Source organism: Triturus cristatus, chromosome 6 (assembly GCF_964204655.1).
Source record: "Triturus cristatus chromosome 6, aTriCri1.1, whole genome shotgun sequence".
In the NCBI taxonomy this organism is placed as follows: Eukaryota; Metazoa; Chordata; class Amphibia; order Caudata; family Salamandridae; genus Triturus; species Triturus cristatus.
In genome coordinates this window covers 1,898,672,028-1,898,691,814 of record NC_140589.1, presented here as the reverse complement: position 1 = coordinate 1,898,691,814, position 19,787 = coordinate 1,898,672,028, and the positions used below count along the sequence as shown (strand labels likewise).

The window sequence follows — 19,787 nt, the reverse complement described above, 5'->3', positions numbered from 1 at the left end:
GGGCTCCTCTCTCCCTTATTCAGTTACCACTTACCTGATCAGGGTTAATATCTGTTCATGTCAAGTCACAGCTGACTAGAAGAATAGGCTACCCTCTTATACAAGAACACGCAGCACATGTTGATTCACTACAAACTGGATACTTTATTATTCATTATATACGCAATCACATAACATTACTGTGTAACACATAACCTGCAAAGAAAAGTGAAAGATTAGGTTGTACACTCTAATAAGAAAGGGGTCGACATCACCTTAGTCGTGTGTAGCCTGCACTCAATGGTCATCTAGGTTCCCTTCTCGTCTGTGCCTCGGCTCGCCTGGAGGTCACACCTCCGTAGTCACGGCTCCCTTCTCCGAGTCACTGGGACCTCTTCCTCATCGGCTACTCTCTCCTCTCTGGCAATTCTGCTAGAAGAGTATCTGTCTCTCGGTTTTTCTCCGCCTTCAAGTTTGTCATCTGTCTTCCCTGGAATAAGTAGTAGCTTTACTGCTAACGGCTAGATGCCGCCTACGGACTGAAGTAAGTGCCACGTAACTGCCTCAGACTTTCACTAATATAGAGGTGCATTTCCTCATGGAAAATTCCGGCCCGTAACCTGCCGCCCACCAAATTCTCGTACCTCCCCGTACCAAGGACACTTTCCCAGCCGGCCGGCCTGATGTAGTGTCTTCGGCATGAAGAAAAATACAATCCTTTGATAAGGGCCGGTCTGAACCGGTTCTCTCCAAGCGAATAACACCTCATAACTAAAACATCCCCTTTAACCTAGAAGCATCTCAAGCTGCCGGAGCAGAAAGAAAGATGGAGTCTCTCCCGTTTGAGGCCTACCAGGCCTGAATTCAGTACGGCTCCATGAAATACCCTCACTACAGGGCAGGTTATCCCTAATACTAACGAATCTATCCCCTAGGATATGTGTGCAAGCCCTAATCTATGGGGAAGAACACAGGATCATGTCGAAGTGCCTAGTAAATAGACTTCATTCACTACTCTAACCCTTAGGCTTGAATGGTAAGAGACTGAAGTCACCCTAATCACCCGTCAACACAATAGGGCCAGGAAAATCGAGCAGTACATTTCACCCTTGACTTCAGTCTATTATACATTCATTAAACAGAACTAACATCTGTGGAAGAATAATATGAAACAAAGCTAACTGATCTATGTCTAGTACCAAATGTGCAAAATTGAAGTAGTGAAGGAATACACTGAATAAAGCAACAGATAGAAATCAAAACAGCGATGGTAATCAGAATACCTCCTAATATTTGACGTAACAGATACAAATCAGGTAACCAATTAAAGAGCCAGTCAAACCAGCCCTGGTCAATGTGTTTTCAAACTTCCTCCGTCAAATCATGTAGCTTGTCAATGTGAGCGCGAATGGATTGTGTATGATCAGACAAGTTAAAACAACAAAGACCCTCAAAATCAGAACAATCGTGTCCATGTTTAAGCAAAAGATAATCAATGGCCGCTCGATTTTGCAAGATGGCCCTGCGTTCACCCTGGGCGTCTAACAGCATATCAGACAGGACTGTAGAAGTATGATTAATGGATTTTACCATCCAGCAGGCCATTTTCTCAATAGATTTAGTATTATAAACCACCAAAGCAGGAACACCAATAATTGAAATAGCCAGGCTAAGGTATTCAGACTTGGAATATAAATGCAAAGATGAGTCACAATCCTCCTGTAACATCACTGTATCTCGAATCACACGAGAATTAGCATTCGGATGTGACGAGAACATCAGTAAACTGAGTCTCGTAATGGCACAAGGGCCACCAGAAATATTTGCGGGGACATATGGCCAGGAAGTATTACCACATGAGAAAAGCCATCCGGCAGGTAGTAACATCGTGCGATAATGACTAGGGGTAACTACCAAACTCTTGCAAGTCATATTGTTCTGGACCGAAGCACATGTTTTCGGTGTCCTTTGAAAGCACAAAGTTCGCTCATGAAGGGTGAAGGAAGTAGCACCTTTCAATTTTAGACGCAGACATTCAGAAATTGCACTAGGATTACACGTAAGGTAAAAACACATATCTCCTTGTGTGATATTATAGGTAACTATTTGGGACTGGACGGGGGGTATCTGGTCTGGTAGTTCAGTACATAAGGGGCAATACGCATGGGTGGCAAAATCGCCCAGAAGAACATTGGGGCGAGCCTTTGAAATGTTGAAAATATTAATCAAAGTTTCCAGCGAAGCAGGGACAGCAACCAGACAGGTCGCTAAGATGTCGTGTACAGATCTCATCGGCGTCAAACAAAAGTGAGGGGCATCGGTCACCCTTTTCGCCAGTAAGGTCCAAAAGTTCGATGACGAATCCCACGCAGCGAGGGAACGCGACACTCGGGTGCGTAGCTCATCCCGGGTTGACGGGATTCCTCCTCTCTCGTCGAACCAACCCGAAAATAGTCCGACGACGACACATCCTGCAGCAACAGTCCAAAGAATGATCTGAAAGAGAATCAAATACAGGCATTATTCATTCTCGTAAGTAACATTTGTCAGCCGGGACCGCTTCCCAGCTATCTTTCCCTGGTCTCATAACTAAAATGGTGTTGTCATGACCGGTGGCGATGACCTCTGCTTGTTCAGGGGGATTCTTAGGCGACTGCACCCAAACCCTGGCCCCAGGGTTATCTGTGGAGCCAAAACCTTTCTGGCCTCGTACAGTTAGCAAAGTTGGGGCAGTGCCTTTTACCATCCCACCACTGAAGACAGGCAGTATGAGTAATTGAGCCACTCGGTCAGTTCGATGGATCAGCAAGTCAGCCTCACTGCTATTCAGCAGGAGCACCTTAATCTCTCCCTGATAATCACTGTCAATGACCCCTCCAAGTACCTGAATGCCTTTTACAGCCAGCCCCGATCTAGGGGCGATTAATCCAAAATTCCCGGGTGGTATATGAACACCAACACCGGTCGCGATGATGACCCGATCTTTACCTTTTATAACGGTGTCATCCATGGCATGCAAGTCTAAACCTGCCAACCCTGGGGTCGCTCTACATGGAGCCAAGGCTCCGGGAGTAATTTCCCAGTACATCACAGTCTCTCTGATTTCATTTGGCTGAGCATGAACTTTCGGAGGGAACAAACGCATAAGTGGAGATTCAGCATTTAGAAAAGGACGATTATTCAAAATTAATAGCGCTTGGGGCAAAAAGTCTCGCCAATTCTTATATTTGTCATCTGTCAATTTACGCAGCTGCTCCTTCAGCAGACCATTCAATCTCTCCACAAGACCCGAGGCCTGCGGATAGTATGGGATATGAAATACCCAGTCAATATTGTTTTCCACACAGAATTCCTGTACCAATCTTCCACGAAAATGGGATGCATTATCAGATTGGATTTGGAATGGCACACCATAATACATCATAATCAATTCCAATGTTTTAATGGTATTCAATTGGGTAGCTTGCTTACAGGGAAGGACTACCAACAGGCCACTGTATGTATCAACAATAGTGCAAACATATTGACAATTCCTACTCATGGGAAGTGGACCGATGTAATCAATCTGCCAAATTTGAGCGGGCAGTTTCCCGCGATGTAAATGACCTTTAACAATTTGGGGCACTTTGCGCTGTCTGATATGCTGACAAATGGGACAATGTAAAATAACATTCTTGATCAAATCTAGGGGAATATAAATTCCTCGATCAGCAGCCCACCTGCTAGTGGCTTTCTCTCCAAAATGTCCTGCCTTCTGGTGGGCCCATTTCGCCAATCCCGCAATATCAGAATCTTGCCTGTCCACCACTGCCTCAGCAATTTTAGATTTCTCATCTGCAATGTTATGAAAAAATTTGTCAAGAGAATCTATCGGGGTGTGAGCATCCACATGGAAGATTGTAACAGTACTCTGTGGGAGCATCTCCCAAATCTCCTGCCATAATTCTTTTCCCCACAATTGTTTTGAATGCAGTTCCCAATTATGGGAATGCCAAGTCGGTAACCAAACTGCCAGTCCATTGGCAGTAGACCAAGAATCGGTGAAAATATGACATGTGCCAGGTAACTCTTGTTTCAGAACTTGATAAACAGCATAAAGTTCAGCAAATTGACTGCTCTTACCTTCACCAGTTGTGCTCAGTAGTTTTTGTGTGATCGGATTATAGGACACCGCTTTCCAGTGCCGTTTCGTCCCTATGAACCTTGCTGAACCATCCGTAAACCAGACATGGTTTCTGTCCTCTGCGGACAAATCATCAAAAGGTCTACCCCACTTGACAGGAGACTCCTGTACTAAAGGTACGGAACATTCACTCTCAGTCTCAGTCGATGACGCTCGCGCCACCTGCTCATGTAAAGATGCAACTCCTTTCTGTCCCACACGTGCCCTGTCTTGTATATACCATTTCCATTTAATCACACTCGCCTCTTGAGCATGTCCAATTCGGTGAGTTTTCGGCGAACTCATAACCCACTGCATGATAGGAATTTCAGGTCGCAAAACTATATCATGACCCAAAGTCAGTTGCTCGGTATCCACCAGAGCCCAATAACATGCAAGTAACTGTTTCTCAAAAGGTGTATAACGCTCCCCAGCATCAGGTAACTTTTTGGTCCAGAAACCCAACGGCACTCTACTCCTGCCTTGCTTCTGCCACAAACTCCAATTCGCATAAAGACCCTGTACAGACACATTCAAATCCACCTCACCATCACGTACGGGCCATAAATCCAAAGCATGTTGAATTGCCTCTTTTGCTAGGTTGAACGCATCTTGCTGTGGTTTATCCCATTCAAATGCATTCTTTTTACGAGTGACACGGTACAAGGGGGCCAATATTTGACTCAAATGAGGAATATGCTGGCGCCAAAAACCAAATAAACCAATGAAGCTTTGGGCTTCTTTCCTATTCCTCGGAACTGCAAAATCAAGAATTTTCTGTTTAACCTGAGGGATCACTTCACGGTGTCCTTCATGCCAATTAATACCCAAAAATTTTACAGCCTGGGACGGGCCTTGTAATTTATCCGGATTGATTTCCCAACCTTTCTCACGCAGGCAGTCAATGACTCTGTCCAATTGGGTCTGAACTTCCTCTTGTGTTTCGCCTTGGATCAAAACATCATCAATATAATGACACATCTGAATTTGTGGATGAACTGGTACCTCAGCCAAATGCTCTGCCACCAGCCGGTGACATATCGTAGGACTATGCACATAGCCCTGAGGAAGACTTCTAAACGTCATCTGACGCCCATTCCACGTAAAACTGAACTGTTCCTGACACTCAGGGGCAATCGGAATCGAAAAGAAAGCATTAGCAATATCAATGGACGCATACCATGTACCTGGATGTTTTTGGATTCTTTCAATTAGAGTAATGACATCCGGTACCGCAACGGTCAAGGAGGGTGTATGTTTGTTCAATTCTCGATAATCAACAGTCATACGCCAAGAATTATCACTCTTACGTACAGGCCAAACAGGATTATTCCAAGCAGAAGTAACTGGGGCTATAACACCTGCATCCACCAACTCCTGAATAGTGGTACTAATCTCCTCATGACCACCTGGAATACGATACTGCTTCTGACAAACCACTTTTGTCGCCTGAGGAACTTTTATGGGGGGCATTCGTAAACGACCAACCCGTATAGGCCTGGACGATATATAATGCGTAGTTCCAAATTGGTAACATCCATCATCTAAATGCAAAGTCATTCCTCTCAAAATATCAATTCCAATTATGAATTCCAAGAGTGGCACCACTAGTACAGAGTATTCTTTTCTAGGGATTCTACCTATTCTCATTTCAAGTAAAGTTTGAACGGCAGGAGTTTCCTTTCCACCTAATCCAGTAATTGTAAAAGACTGACCTGTAAACTTTTTTGATTTTCCATGAATAAGAGTGGCCTCCGCTCCTGTATCCACCAATGCTCGGGCCCTTTGGATATTACGATGTCTCCAATAAATTTCAATATCCACATAGGGTCTATTATCTCTGTGAGCCCATCTGTGTACTGGAGCTTGACCTATTTCCTAGTCATGCTTACTGCATTCTGTGTACCAGGATAAATCAGGATAAAGACTCTCACGTTTCTTAGGTATCGGTGCCTCCTGTTCATATCCATTCCCAGTACGAAATGGATTCGTATTATCTGCATTGCACTGCTGGTTTCGATCGGCCAAACTATGACGATCCTCTCTCCTCCTCAACTCAGGGGATTGATCCCTATCATCTCTACGTCTGCTGTAAACATAATCATTTTTTCCCCTCTCTCTTTCCTCTTCTCTCTCTCTGTCTCTCTCTCGACGGGGGGACATATCACGTACATAACGTCGATCATCACGACGAACAGAGCGCCCACGGCGGTCGTCATCACCGCTACCGTCCGAACCACCACGATCACACTCAGTCATCCGAACACGCCGGGCACCCTCCTTCCGATCCAAGCCACGTTTGCGAAACAACTCCCACAAACGAGCAGTAGTCTCACCGTCAATGTCCTCCCTCCGCACACCATCGGCCAGAAGACCAGAAAAGATATCACGTCTAGTAAGTTTATTGTCACCAGGAGTACGAGTGTCAGGCCGGGACTGACGTTCAGGTTTAAACCACTCACCCAACTCACCGAGTTGGCGTACCGATTCCAGTACCGTAGATAACACGTTACCAGTCTGATTAATCAATAAAGTCATCATGACCTGCTTATAAGCAACAGGGGAAGAACGAATAATACGATTCCGCACAGAAGATGTCAACGAACCATCAAGCAACCTGTCAGCAGTACCCAGAAAAATTGCCGTTTTCATCACCTCCTCTTTGAGACGTTGTGCAGCGTCACGCAAAGTATACCACGGTTTGTCATTCACAGGCCAATCAGACTCAGTAGGATACTTTATATTACAACCCTCAGTCGCCAATTGAAGTAAAGAAATTTGACCACCACCATTATAGTTACGAAAATGATCCTGTACAGTAGAATCCGAACTCAAGGAACAAAACTTCAAACAATCGCCATTATCTAACATAATGCCAGCAGCACCCAGTTCATAAAGGCGCACCATCCATGTGAGCAAGGTCTCACCAGCTCGCTGCCGAAATCGCTGCAAAATATCACTAATTTCCTGTTGAGTAAAGTCCTCTAAAGAGTCTAAAGAAACACCCTGCGGAGCAGCGGGAGACTGCTGCAGCTTCCGACGAAAAACTGGATGCGCCGAGACCGCGGGATGAGCATCACAAGGAGCTCGACCAGTACACGTAGAGGAACAATCAGTGGAAGAAGCATCAACCCCGCTCGAAGGACGAGCACAATCACGGGGTGCACCATCAGAGGCGCAAGAAGCAGATGTACAAGCACGGCCGGAGCGAGAGGACTCGCACTTGACAGATTCCTCACCCGAGGAATAAGAATCACTCGAAGTCCAGATATTACCATCCCATTCATCAGGATTCCAATCCAGTCCGGCTTTCGCCACAACCAGACGCACCTTTCGCGTCGAAACCCAACCGCGCCGATTCTTGTATTTATAACGAGCAATTCGCACAGCCGCCCTCTCGGCAATAGTCTGGTAAGTCTCAAGTTTGTCAGCAAGCAACTTATTTTGACACCGCAACAAAGTATGAGAATTCTGAATCTCAACAAAGTGCGCTTCCACATCCGTAAGAGAAATCTGTAGCTTCAACAACCTCTCATGCAGAATCCTGTACGCAGACAGAACAATCCAACCTCTACGCCCCAAAATGGGAATCTCCTCACCCTTCGAGATGGGTGCCTTCTGTAAACAAGTAATCACATTAGCCGGCTCCGCCAGCTCCAAAGAAGAATTCCAATTCTCACTCAAACCAGTAGAATCAGCCCACTCACGGGCTAAGGCTTCATAAGGCGTTGAATCCCATCCGGGAATATCAACGGGCAACTTAAAAGTAGATTTTGACTTTCTAGAAAACATCGTGAAAAAGAAAGAAGAAAAGAAAGAAAAAGAAAAAGAAGAGAAAGAGAGAGAAAAAAAAAAAAGAAAAACTATACACACAAATATACCACAAATAATATACAAACAAAACCACGCACACGCCGAAAGCAAACACGAGACAACACGACGCACACAGGTTTCGAAAACGGTTCGTGACGCCAAATGTTCTGCTTGGGTTTTCGGATCAGATAGAACCCGCTCATCAGAGCCTCTCTAACCCAGCCAGAACGTTACCCTCTCCCTAGGGCCTATTCACAACAAGTAACCACCGATGTGTATATATATATATATATATATATATATATATATATACACATCACCTAAGGACAGGGAATTCCTACTATATATATATATATATATATATATATACACATATATATATATATATATATATATATACATATACACATAACCTATATCTAGACCTCTTATAATACAAGTGGCGGCCTCGCGATCCCAGACGGACCCAGGACTTCCTACCCAGACGGCAGCCTTAGCCTCGCGGTCCCAGACGGACCCAGGACTTCCTACCCAGACGGCAGCCTTAGCCTCGCGGTCCCAGACAGACCCAGGACTTCCTACCCAGACGGCAGCCTTAGCCTCGTGGTCCCAGACGGACCCAGGACTTCCTACCCAGACGGCAGCCTTAGCCTCGCGGTCCCAGACGGACCCAGGACTTCCTACCCAGACGGCAGCCTTAGCCTCGCGGTCCCAGACGGACCCAGGACTTCCTACCCAGACGGCAGCCTTAGCCTCGCAGTCCCAGACGGACCCAGGACTTCCTACCCAGACGGCAGCCTCAGCACAAGTTCATCCTATGATTACCATAACATACAACAGGGGAATCAGTTTTACTATTTATCAGATCACACAAGAACTGCCAGTTTGAGCACAACCTGTTCTCTGGTTCGAGGGGCTCCTCTCTCCCTTATTCAGTTACCACTTACCTGATCAGGGTTAATATCTGTTCATGTCAAGTCACAGCTGACTAGAAGAATAGGCTACCCTCTTATACAAGAACACGCAGCACATGTTGATTCACTACAAACTGGATACTTTATTATTCATTATATACGCAATCACATAACATTACTGTGTAACACATAACCTGCAAAGAAAAGTGAAAGATTAGGTTGTACACTCTAATAAGAAAGGGGTCGACATCACCTTAGTCGTGTGTAGCCTGCACTCAATGGTCATCTAGGTTCCCTTCTCGTCTGTGCCTCGGCTCGCCTGGAGGTCACACCTCCGTAGTCCCGGCTACTCTCTCCTCTCTGGCAATTCTGCTAGAAGAGTATCTGTCTCTCGGTTTTTCTCCGCCTTCAAGTTTGTCATCTGTCTTCCCTGGAATAAGTAGTAGCTTTACTGCTAACGGCTAGATGCCGCCTACGGACTGAAGTAAGTGCCACGTAACTGCCTCAGACTTTCACTAATATAGAGGTGCATTTCCTCATGGAAAATTCCGGCCCGTAACCTGCCGCCCACCAAATTCTCGTACCTCCCCGTACCAAGGACACTTTCCCAGCCGGCCGGCCTGATGTAGTGTCTTCGGCATGAAGAAAAATACAATCCTTCGATAAGGGCCGGTCTGAACCGGTTCTCTCCAAGCGAATAACACCTCATAACTAAAACATCCCCTTTAACCTAGAAGCATCTCAAGCTGCCGGAGCAGAAAGAAAGATGGAGTCTCTCCCGTTTGAGGCCTACCAGGCCTGAATTCAGTACGGCTCCATGAAATACCCTCACTACAGGGCAGGTTATCCCTAATACTAACGAATCTATCCCCTAGGATATGTGTGCAAGCCCTAATCTATGGGGAAGAACACAGGATCATGTCGAAGTGCCTAGTAAATAGACTTCATTCACTACTCTAACCCTTAGGCTTGAATGGTAAGAGACTGAAGTCACCCTAATCACCCGTCAACACAATAGGGCCAGGAAAATCGAGCAGTACACCGTCTTTCTGGTTTCGTTGGGGATCCACCGGAAGATCTTTTGGAGCAGGTGCAGGGTGTTGAAGCATGAGGATGAGATGGCGTTGACTTGTTTGGTCATCGTGAGGGAGGAGTCCAGGATGAATCCCAGGTTGCGTGCGTGGTCCGTGGGTGTCGGTGCGGTGCCCAGCGCTGTGGGCCACCAGGAGTCGTCCAAGGCGGATGGGGTTTGTCCGAGGATGAGGACCTCCGTCTTGTCTGGGTTCAGTTTCAGCCGACTGAGCTTCATCCATTCTGCGACGTCTTTCATTCCTTCCTGGAGGTTGGTTTTGGCGGTGGCTGGGTCTTTGGTGAGGGAGAGTATCAGCTGGGTGTCGTCGGCGTAGGAGATGATGTTGAGGTTGTGTTTGCGTGCGATGGCGGCGAGGGGGCTCATGTAGATATTGAAGAGGGTTGGGCTGAGCGAGGAGCCTTGGGGTACGCCGCAGATGATCTTGGTGGCCGCGGAGCGGAACGGCAGGAGGCGGACTCTCTGGGTTCTGTTGGAGAGGAACGAGGTGATCCAGTCCAGGGCTTTTCCTTGGATCCCAGTGTTGTAGAGGTGGGTTATTAGGGTGCGGTGGCAGACGGTATCAAAGGCAGCTGAGAGGTCTAGGAGGATGAGGGCAGTTGTCTCCCTGTTGTCCATCAGGGTCCTGATGTCATCGGTGGCTGCGATGAGGGCGGTCTCGGTGCTGTGGTTGGCTCGAAATCCGGACTGGGATGGGTCGAGCGAGTTGTTTGCCTCGAGGAATGCAGTCAGCTTTTTATTGCCGGTCTTCTCGATGACTTTTGCCGGGAAGGGAAGAAGAGAGATGGGGCGGAAGTTCTTGAGGTCTTTAGGGTCTGCTGTGGGTTTTTTCAGAAGGGCGTTGATCTCTGCGTGCTTCCAGCTCTCTGGGAAGGTGGCTGACGCGAAGGAGTCGTTTATGATGTTCCGGAGGTGGGGTGCGATGATGGTGTCGGCTTTGTTGTAGATGTGATGGGGGCATGGGTCAGAGGGAGAGCCAGAGTGGATGGTGTTCATGACGTGGGTGGTGTCTTCTGTGCTGATGGGGGTCCAGGCACTGAGGGTGGTGGTGGGGGTCGTTGGTTTGGTGACTGGAGGCGGATTCTGGGCGTCAAAGCTGTCATGTATATCTGCGATCTTGCGGTAGAAGAACGTGGCGAGGGAGTTGTCGAGGTCTTGCGACGGTGTGATGTTGTTGCTGGGGTTGGAGAGCTCTTTTACGATGTTGAAGAGTTCCCTGCTGTTGTGGGTGTTGTTGTCCAGCCGCTCTTTGAACGATGTCCTTTTGGTGGTGCGGATCAGCAGGTGGTGTTCGCGAGTGGCGTTCTTGAGGGCTGTCATGTTTTCTGTCGTCCTTTCGTGGGGACCAAACGAATGTGCTGAACACGCCGCGCTACATTTTGGAAACATTAAGAAACATTGAACAAAAAGACACCAAGAAAAGGAAGGCTAGAATTACTATAGAACCTCCACACGGTGTATTTGCAGACGAACACGGAAGATTATTCCAAAAGGAATCAATAAGAAAAAATTATTTTAAAGGCAATGCAACATTGAAATAGGGGGCTGCGTGGCGGTGAGGGGAGCGACCTGCCTGGTAACAGGGTCAAAGGTCATACCTCAATGTCCACTGTTTGTCCTAAACAATTTCCAAAGATTCAAGAGGTGAAGTGTATTGCACTGTGGCCCATATTCATTCTAAGAGGATACAAAGATTCCTGTTAAGTCAAAGGAATTAGTAATTATAATGTGGCCCAATGAAGATAGATGCATTTCGTATGTCCTGTCCATATCGTATGGTTTAAAAGAGTAACTCTCACCATGGCGCGCTGTCATATTTCAGTTGTCCCTGGAATCACCTATACCCCTTCTCATAAAGCCACCCCTAATTCAAGAGAGTGAAAGCAACTACAATTCCCAGGAACCACCATAATGCAGGTAAATAAAAAACAAAACATTACTTGTACTGCATCGAAAAGATTATCTTCAAGTGAAATAACCATAATAGTTGTAGACCTCATGTTCCTTGTGTTGATCTGTTCAAAGCTTCTGATCTCTGGAGTTACACAGTATGGAAGATGCTCAGATTACCTGTCCGGGTCCTTTCCCAGGGTCTCTGACTGTGTAAGGACTCCCTTGCAGCAGTTGCTTATGTTTCCCGCCGTTATTGTTATGCTCGGTGTTGCATGGTCCATTCACTGGCAAAGGTTCAATCTTGTATTATTTGTTCTGCCGTGTGATAATAGGAAGCATTCCCTGGAGAAGAAGGGCAGCATCTTTTTGCTATGGATTTAACATTGCAGTGTGTCGTGGGGAGAGGGTCTCACTCACTAAACAAGGAACCATCTCTGGTGTCAACACTCCTCGATAGAAGGAGATCACGGAAGGATTGTTTGCCCTTAGTCAGCAGACTGCATCTTTACATTGAAAGTGTAATTTTAGAATTTCTTCAGCACTCTTGTCTACATGGACAAATAAATGTCTTATTAAGTGCTAATAGAGTTTGGTGATGGATTGTGCATTTCAGTTTACTCAGTGTTTATTTTTCTCAATCTAACAGGTGAAATAAATGCAGTGATAAATGAACAAGGTAAAGCCATTAAACACTACTCATGTAGGAAGTGATGTAAAAAACAGTATTCCTCAAAATCACTTCCCTTGAAGGCTAATGCCTCGGTAAAGTCGTTTTCTGCAATAGAAAACCCAATTGACCCAATGAGGTCTATACTTGGCTCTTGAGCATCAGATGATAGTTATCGAAGACCTAACACACTGAAGCAAGTCTGGTGAGGTGTTCATTACGAAGCAAGAGCTTACCTGGTATCAGAACCCACAGAAGAGAAACCGTATGAATATTTGGAACGTGGCAACACAGGCAGAGAAAGAGCAAGTACAACATCAGAAACTTCATTCAAGAGTAAAACCATATCGATGAACTGACTGTGGAAAAATGTTCTTTGCAATGGAAGACCTAATGCAGCATCAGAGTGTCCACGTGGAAGAGAAACCATATCAATGTACAGAATGTAATAAAGTATTCCATAGGAAGAAGAATCTAAGGCAGCATAAAAAAATCCATTCTGGTGAGAAGCCGTATCAATGTACAGAATGTTACAAGGCATTTATCACCAATGGGCACCTAACACAACATCAGAAAGTCCACAATGGGGAGAAACTATATAAATGCACTGAATGTGACAAAGCATTTAAAACAAATAGACAGCTAAAACGACATCAGAAGGTCCACACTGGGGAGAAACCATATTCATGTATAATGTGTGACAAAGCATTTATAACAAATGCAGAGCTGAAGCAACATCAGAAAGTCCATAGTGGTGAGAAACCATATAAATGTACTGAATGTAATAAAGCGTTCAAATGGAAGGATTATCTAAAGCTACATAGGAAACTCCATACTGGGGAGGATCTTTATGAATGTACAGAATGTAATAAAGTGTTCCAAAGCAAGACAACCCTAAAGCAGCATAAACAAATCCACACTGGGGAGAAACCGTATAAATGCACTGAATGTGATAAGGGATTTATTGCACAGCAAACATTAATTCACCACCTGAAAGTTCACACAGGAGAGAGACCATATCAATGTGCTGAATGTGACAAGGCATTTATTACAAATGGAGAGCTGAAGCGACATCAAATAGCCCACACTGGAGAGAGACCATATCAATGTACAGAATGTAATAAAGTGTTCCAAAGAAAGAAGCATCTAAAACAGCATAAAAAAATCCACACTAGTGAGAAACCCTATAAATGTACTGAATGCGACAAGGCTTATATTACCAATGGATACCTAACACAACATCAGAAAGTCCACACAGGAGAGAAACCATATCAATGTGCTGAGTGTGACAAGGCATTTATAACAAATGAAAAGCTGAGGCAACATCAAAAAGTCCACACTGGAGAGAGACCATTCAACTGCACTGATTGCAAGAAGGCATTTAGTAGAAAAGCACATCTAACAGAGCATCAGAAAGTCCACACAGGAGAGAAACCCTATGAGTGTACAGAATGTGAGAAGGCATTTATTAGAAAGTCACATCTAATGCGACATCAGAAAGTACACACTGGGGAGAAACCATATGCATGCACTGAATGCGACAAGGCATTTATTACCCATGGAAACCTAACAAAACATCTGAAAATCCACACTGGGGAGAAACCGTATAAATGTACAGAATGTGACAAGGGATTTATTGTACAGCAAACATTAATACACCACCTGAAAGTTCACACAGGAGAGAAACCCTATGAATGTACTGAATGTGATAAGGCATTTATTACAAGGCACAGGTTAATAGTACATCAGAGAGTCCACACAGGGGAGAAACCGTATGAATGTACAGAATGCAACAAGGCATTTATTACAAAGCAAAGGTTAATAGTACATCAGATAGTCCACACTGGGGAAAAACCATATAAATGTACAGAATGTGACAAAACATTTATTGCAAAGCAAAATTTCACACACCATCTGAAAGTTCACACTGGGGAGAGACCATTCAACTGAACAGAATGTGAGAAGAAATTTATTAGAAAGTCACAATTTATGCAACACTAGAGTGTCTGCACCGGGGGTCTACAGAAAGTGACATGGGATCTATTACAAATCAAAGGTTAGCCCTACATCAGAAAGTCCACACTGGGGAGAAACTGTATAAATGCACAGATTGAGACAAAATATTTATTGAAAAGCAAAAAATAATACACCACCTAAAAGCTCACACATGAGAGACACCATATCAATGTGCTGAATGTGACAAGGCATTTATTGTAAAGCACAGTTTAATGCAACATCAGACAGTTTACACAGGAGAGAAACCATATCAATGTACAGAATGTAATAAGCATTCTGAAGGAAGACCAACCTAAAGCAGCATCAACAATCCACCCTGGAGAGAAGGCAAATAAATGTACTGTATGTGACAGTTAATTTATTGGCAGGGTCCAACTAATACAATTACAGTGTCAACAAAGAGGAGTGATGATGGTTAAGAATGTATATCATTGCTCTGAATGTGGCAAGGCATTCTTAACAAAGGCAAAGCTAATGCAACATCAGAAAGTCATCGCTAGTTGGACACCTGTCCTCCAAACAAGAGCAACTACATAGCAGACCCCGAAAAATATACTCACCCACTCGCTATGGCGAGTCAGATTTTATCAAGTGCGGCTATTTTTTGGACCTACTGCTTTGTTCTGTTGAGAGAACTTAAGCTGGAAAGGAACAGGTCTTCTGTTTATTGAGAAAGTGAATGAGTTATAAAGATGCCTTTAAATCTTGTTTTTATCTTGATATATTTGCTGTATGTTTAAGGACAGGTCAAATGTCAGTTTGTCTTTTTACTAATAGCTGCTTATCTTGAAAAATAGTGTTTACTTTCCTTTGTCAATGGAGCTGTTGAACAATCATTGTGAAACAAAAGGCTTTAGAATGCCAGTTGTTTTTTCTAACAACATTTAAATAACTTGCAAATGAATAGTACAAATATTCAAAATGTCAGGAATTAAGAAATCAAATTTTTTAATATTCAGAAGTGTGATGCAAATAGATTTTAATAGGAGCAAAACAAATCAGAACACTTTACTTGGTTGTGTGCAAATGACAAATGTTTGCAGAAACTCAATTTCAAAACATTTTTTGTACACTCTATAGTTTTATCAGTAAAACTGCATGTCATTGGGAAATCTTGTGACCATTTCAATGGAAAATCTGCTCACTGCAAATGACAGTGTGCTACCACTTCATGCTTTAGTTATGTATTTATTATAAGTGATAGTTTTTAAATATGTTTGAGAAACCTTCCTGCCCTCGCTCTGATGATAATGCTGTTAATGAACAAAGAAGCAAGTCAGGGGTATGCTACATGCAGCTAGATTTGTATTGTTTATGGAGCAAAGTGTAGTCTATTAAAGCATACAAAATAGTTTTTCTACAGCAGACATGCTGAACTAACATATTTGAAGGTGCTCTCATTTTAACAAGGAAGAAAATGGCAGCTCAGTGAATTAAAATATTTGCTTAGTATCATATCATTTGAAAGCAGTCTATGGGTCAAGACCATTACAATTCGATCGAGTAAATTATTCAAGTCACCAGACCTGCAGGTCTGGAAACATTTTTATGATTTTTCAAGGTTTTTGACAAAGCCATCATTACAAAGGACCTATAAATTCAAGAATCTAAAAATCCACACTGGGAAGTAACTGAAGCCATAAATGTGACCGTATGCTGATCAGATAGTCCATATTGGCAGAAGAAACTTTTTTTTGCTAAACGTTTCTTCATACCAAGAACTAGGCCTGGGCGGTAAATTCCGTTCCGCTCGCGGATTTTGCGGAATTTGGGTAATTTCGCGTTCCGCGGAGAACGCGAAATTGGATAAAATTCTGCTTTCCGCGACTTTGCGATATTTTTTGTTTGTTCGCGTTCTCAAAATGCGTGTTCGCGAGATATTTCTCCCCAAGCACGCTAACAGTGATTGTGAACAGGAAAAAAGCATCGCGAACAATCAATTCCGCGTGTTCGCGGAATTTCTGCGTGTTTGCGGGGAGTTTTTTACCATTTCGCGAAGATTTGCGTAACGTGATTACGCAAATTCCGCCCACTCCTACCAAGAACCTAATGTGTCAACATGCATTCTAGGGAGAAACCGTATCTGTCTTTAGCATGACAAGACATTCATTACAAAGTAATAGCTGACTCTTGATCAGAAATTATACACTGGGGAAAAGCCATTTGAATATTATAAACATGAAATAGCATTTCCTACCAAGCGCTCTCTGATGAGACATCAAAAAGGCCGCCCATGTGTAAGATGTACTGATGGTGAAGTCTTCCATCTGAAACAGTCATCATTTGCTGTGTCAAAAATTCCACACTTGCATTATAAATACCTGAAAAAAATGTAGAACAAAGGAAGAGAAATAGTGGCAGTCACAGTAGGTGCAGAACGATTAGTCAAGCATAGGTCCCAGGACAACTTCGACCTTTCTACAGATGACAATGTGACAATGTGCAAACTCCAGAGAACAGCAAACTTCAAAGGAACTCAAATGTTACACAAAGCAACAGCTAGATTCCTTTCCATGTTCCCAGCCTACTGTGGCATAAGGACTATTTTGGCTACTTATTGATAATACCTGGCTCTGCCTATTTACTCAGTTATGTGAAATTTGTTCTGCCAAGTCATCTAGGATCGTATCCACAGTTTTGGGGACATTTGTGATTATATCCAGAGTTTATCTAGGATGTTATACTCATGCTGCTTATTGTTGACATTTTGTTTCATTCATTAACAATACTGCCTTGGAGAGCACAAGTGGACTTTTGGGGTTGGTTGGAAGTCAGATGCCTCCGGCCTTAGAGGTTTGCAGCCCCCAAAGTATGTGTGCATCAGGTTTATGGTTTCCTGTGAGACAGGAGCTGCCACAATTTGTACAGACATTGCAAGACAGTTTGCTGGACTACCTGTGAATAAGAGGCTTCCACTTACAGCAGTGATTACAATGGCCTATCTCACGTGTTTGAAATAATTGTATTATTTCTACTTCTGTACAGTGTATTTACTTATCATGCTGATCTGTAATAAAACAAACTTCTGCTGAAAGTACCAACTGCAACCCTAGATGTGTGAACACTGTAAATATTTTCAGACCGTACAGTGTATATAGATATTTACTGATCTAAAGCACTCTAATGTCTATTCAGGTTATGCCTGCGCAATAGAAAAAACACTTCAATATGTCTGTTGGCCTAAATAGAGAAAGACAAAGCAAATGTTTTATCTCCCCATGAGCTTTGTTGCAAAAAGATAAACTCTGTAGCCCCCGTTGCCATGAAGAGGAACTAGGAATAAATCACACACTCCTACATCAACCTCCCCTATAAATATCCACACACACAAGTTTTTTTAACTGCCCTCATCCACAAATTGTGACATTATTCATCATAGGGCTTGATAACAACACCCCCATGCTGACCAACACCTAGGTTGGAGCAACAGGGAGGGGGGAGACAATACAGACATAAATTCATAGGGATCCCAAAAAAAAATATTGGTGCAGAAAATAGTCTAAAACTGCCTCAGGAATGTCCATCTTCACACTTTTTCTGGGACTTCCTGGTTAGGATTAAAATAAATATAGGATGATGGTGTCGGGATTTTTATTAGCCCCTCACTCTTCCTGTCTGCATGTTTGGCAACATGTTTCAGCCGATTTGATGTAACCCATACACGGGTCTTACGGCTTTCATCAGGACCTAAGATCCCCTATATTCCCCTTCTCTCCTTCTCTCCTACCTTACTTTAGTAGGTTAAGGATGGACCCAATCTGGGATGGTTCTGATAAACACACTGCGTTCGTACCTGTAAATGAAAGTGTACCAGTAATAACTATTATTTTATAATGAGAGGACTGACTCTGTGTGGTACGGCAGACTAGTGTCCATATGTTCAATCTTATCACACTCACGCCATTCATCCATTGTGTTACTGTTCTGTTTTATACTTTCTTTCTCATTAAATTTGCTCATTTATAACTACGAAGAGAGACACATATCAATCTTCCACCCGTGATCAGTGAAAACATAGTGAATATACGGGTGGGATATCTGCAACATCTTTGTCTTGAGTAAATCTTACCGAGTTTCACAGTAGTTGTAGCTCAAAAAAGTGCAGGAGCGATCGCGGCTCCATGTAGTCTAACACTAGTTGCTTAGGGGAATAATGTACATGATTATAATCTTTCCAGGTGGCCCTCCCGCCTGTCAGTATATCTATTTTCATACCCAGGTTTGTCTTTCAGGAGCGCTGGTACACTGAGGTCCGTGTGTTTTAGGTGTCTATTGTCACCATTAGGTCAGCCCCTGCCAAACCTCTCCTTACTTTGTCAAGGTGAGGCTGCCACCTCTGCACTTCTTTCTGTGTTCTGTGAAGGTGCCAGTCGCTCGCCACTGCTCCCCTAATTTATGTGGTCCTTCCTGCCACGTGATCTTGAGTTCCGGTCACATGATCGGGACTCACGGCCTCTTTCCTGTCCCTATCCTTCCGACATCTTGGGTGTATAGGACAAGAAGAATTGCAGTAATTCAATTTCAAACGTTCTAATAAATTGTAAAAGTAAAATACCATTTTGGCAACTATTCAGAATACATTCTTAATTAAAAGGAAACGCAGTTAATGAGTGGGTAAGATCTGTGGTGAAACTACGAGTCTTGGTGCATGAATCTCAGGGCGGTGTATCATTTATAATGATGGTGTGATAATGAGAAAATGTGAAAGCAATAAAACCCCTTTCTAGACACTAAACTTGCCTGCAGCGTTTGAAGGGTGATCATCTTGCTCCAGGTCATTATGGGCACAGTCTCCCTCCCTGGATGTCTGTGTAATAGCATAATGCAGTCTGGGTGTTGTAGTTTTGTTGATTCAAAAGGGCAATAGGCCAGAACAGTGTCCAGTGTGGAAAGAAATGTGAATATATGCTATCTATTTAGTAAATTCTATGGGATGTCATCTTTCAAGCCATTCTCTGCACTCCAGATCCCTTTATATCTATTTCTGTTCTCTGAGCAGCAGAATCCTTTTGGTGTATTGTGCTGTGTTCGGGATATTCAGTTTATCCAGCATTGTCCAGTAGATTTCCTCCACCATGTGCTTTTTCTCTAGGTAATGTGTAGTAAATTTCATCATGGCTTTCAGATATCTGATGTTACTCCTATGTTCTATGATCCGTATTTTCACTTTACCTGTTGTCATCCCTATGTATAACATTCCACAAGGTCATTTAATCAGGTACATTACATTTTCCGAGTTGCAGTTTGTATACT

General features: G+C 43.7%; 1 protein-coding gene across 1 annotated transcript in view; it reads left to right on the top strand.

Moving 5' to 3' along the window:
* The window catches only part of LOC146822362 (uncharacterized), a 110,243-nt gene extending 92,333 nt beyond the window's left edge, over positions 1-17,910 (top strand). Inside the window, exon 2 of the mRNA XM_085613447.1 lies at positions 12,498-17,910. Within this exon, the coding sequence (XP_085469573.1) occupies positions 12,888-14,468 (1,581 nt within the window). The 5' untranslated portion in view covers positions 12,498-12,887 and the 3' untranslated portion in view covers positions 14,469-17,910. The remainder of the gene's footprint in view (positions 1-12,497) is intronic.
* Positions 17,911-19,787: the final 1,877 nt, after the last annotated feature.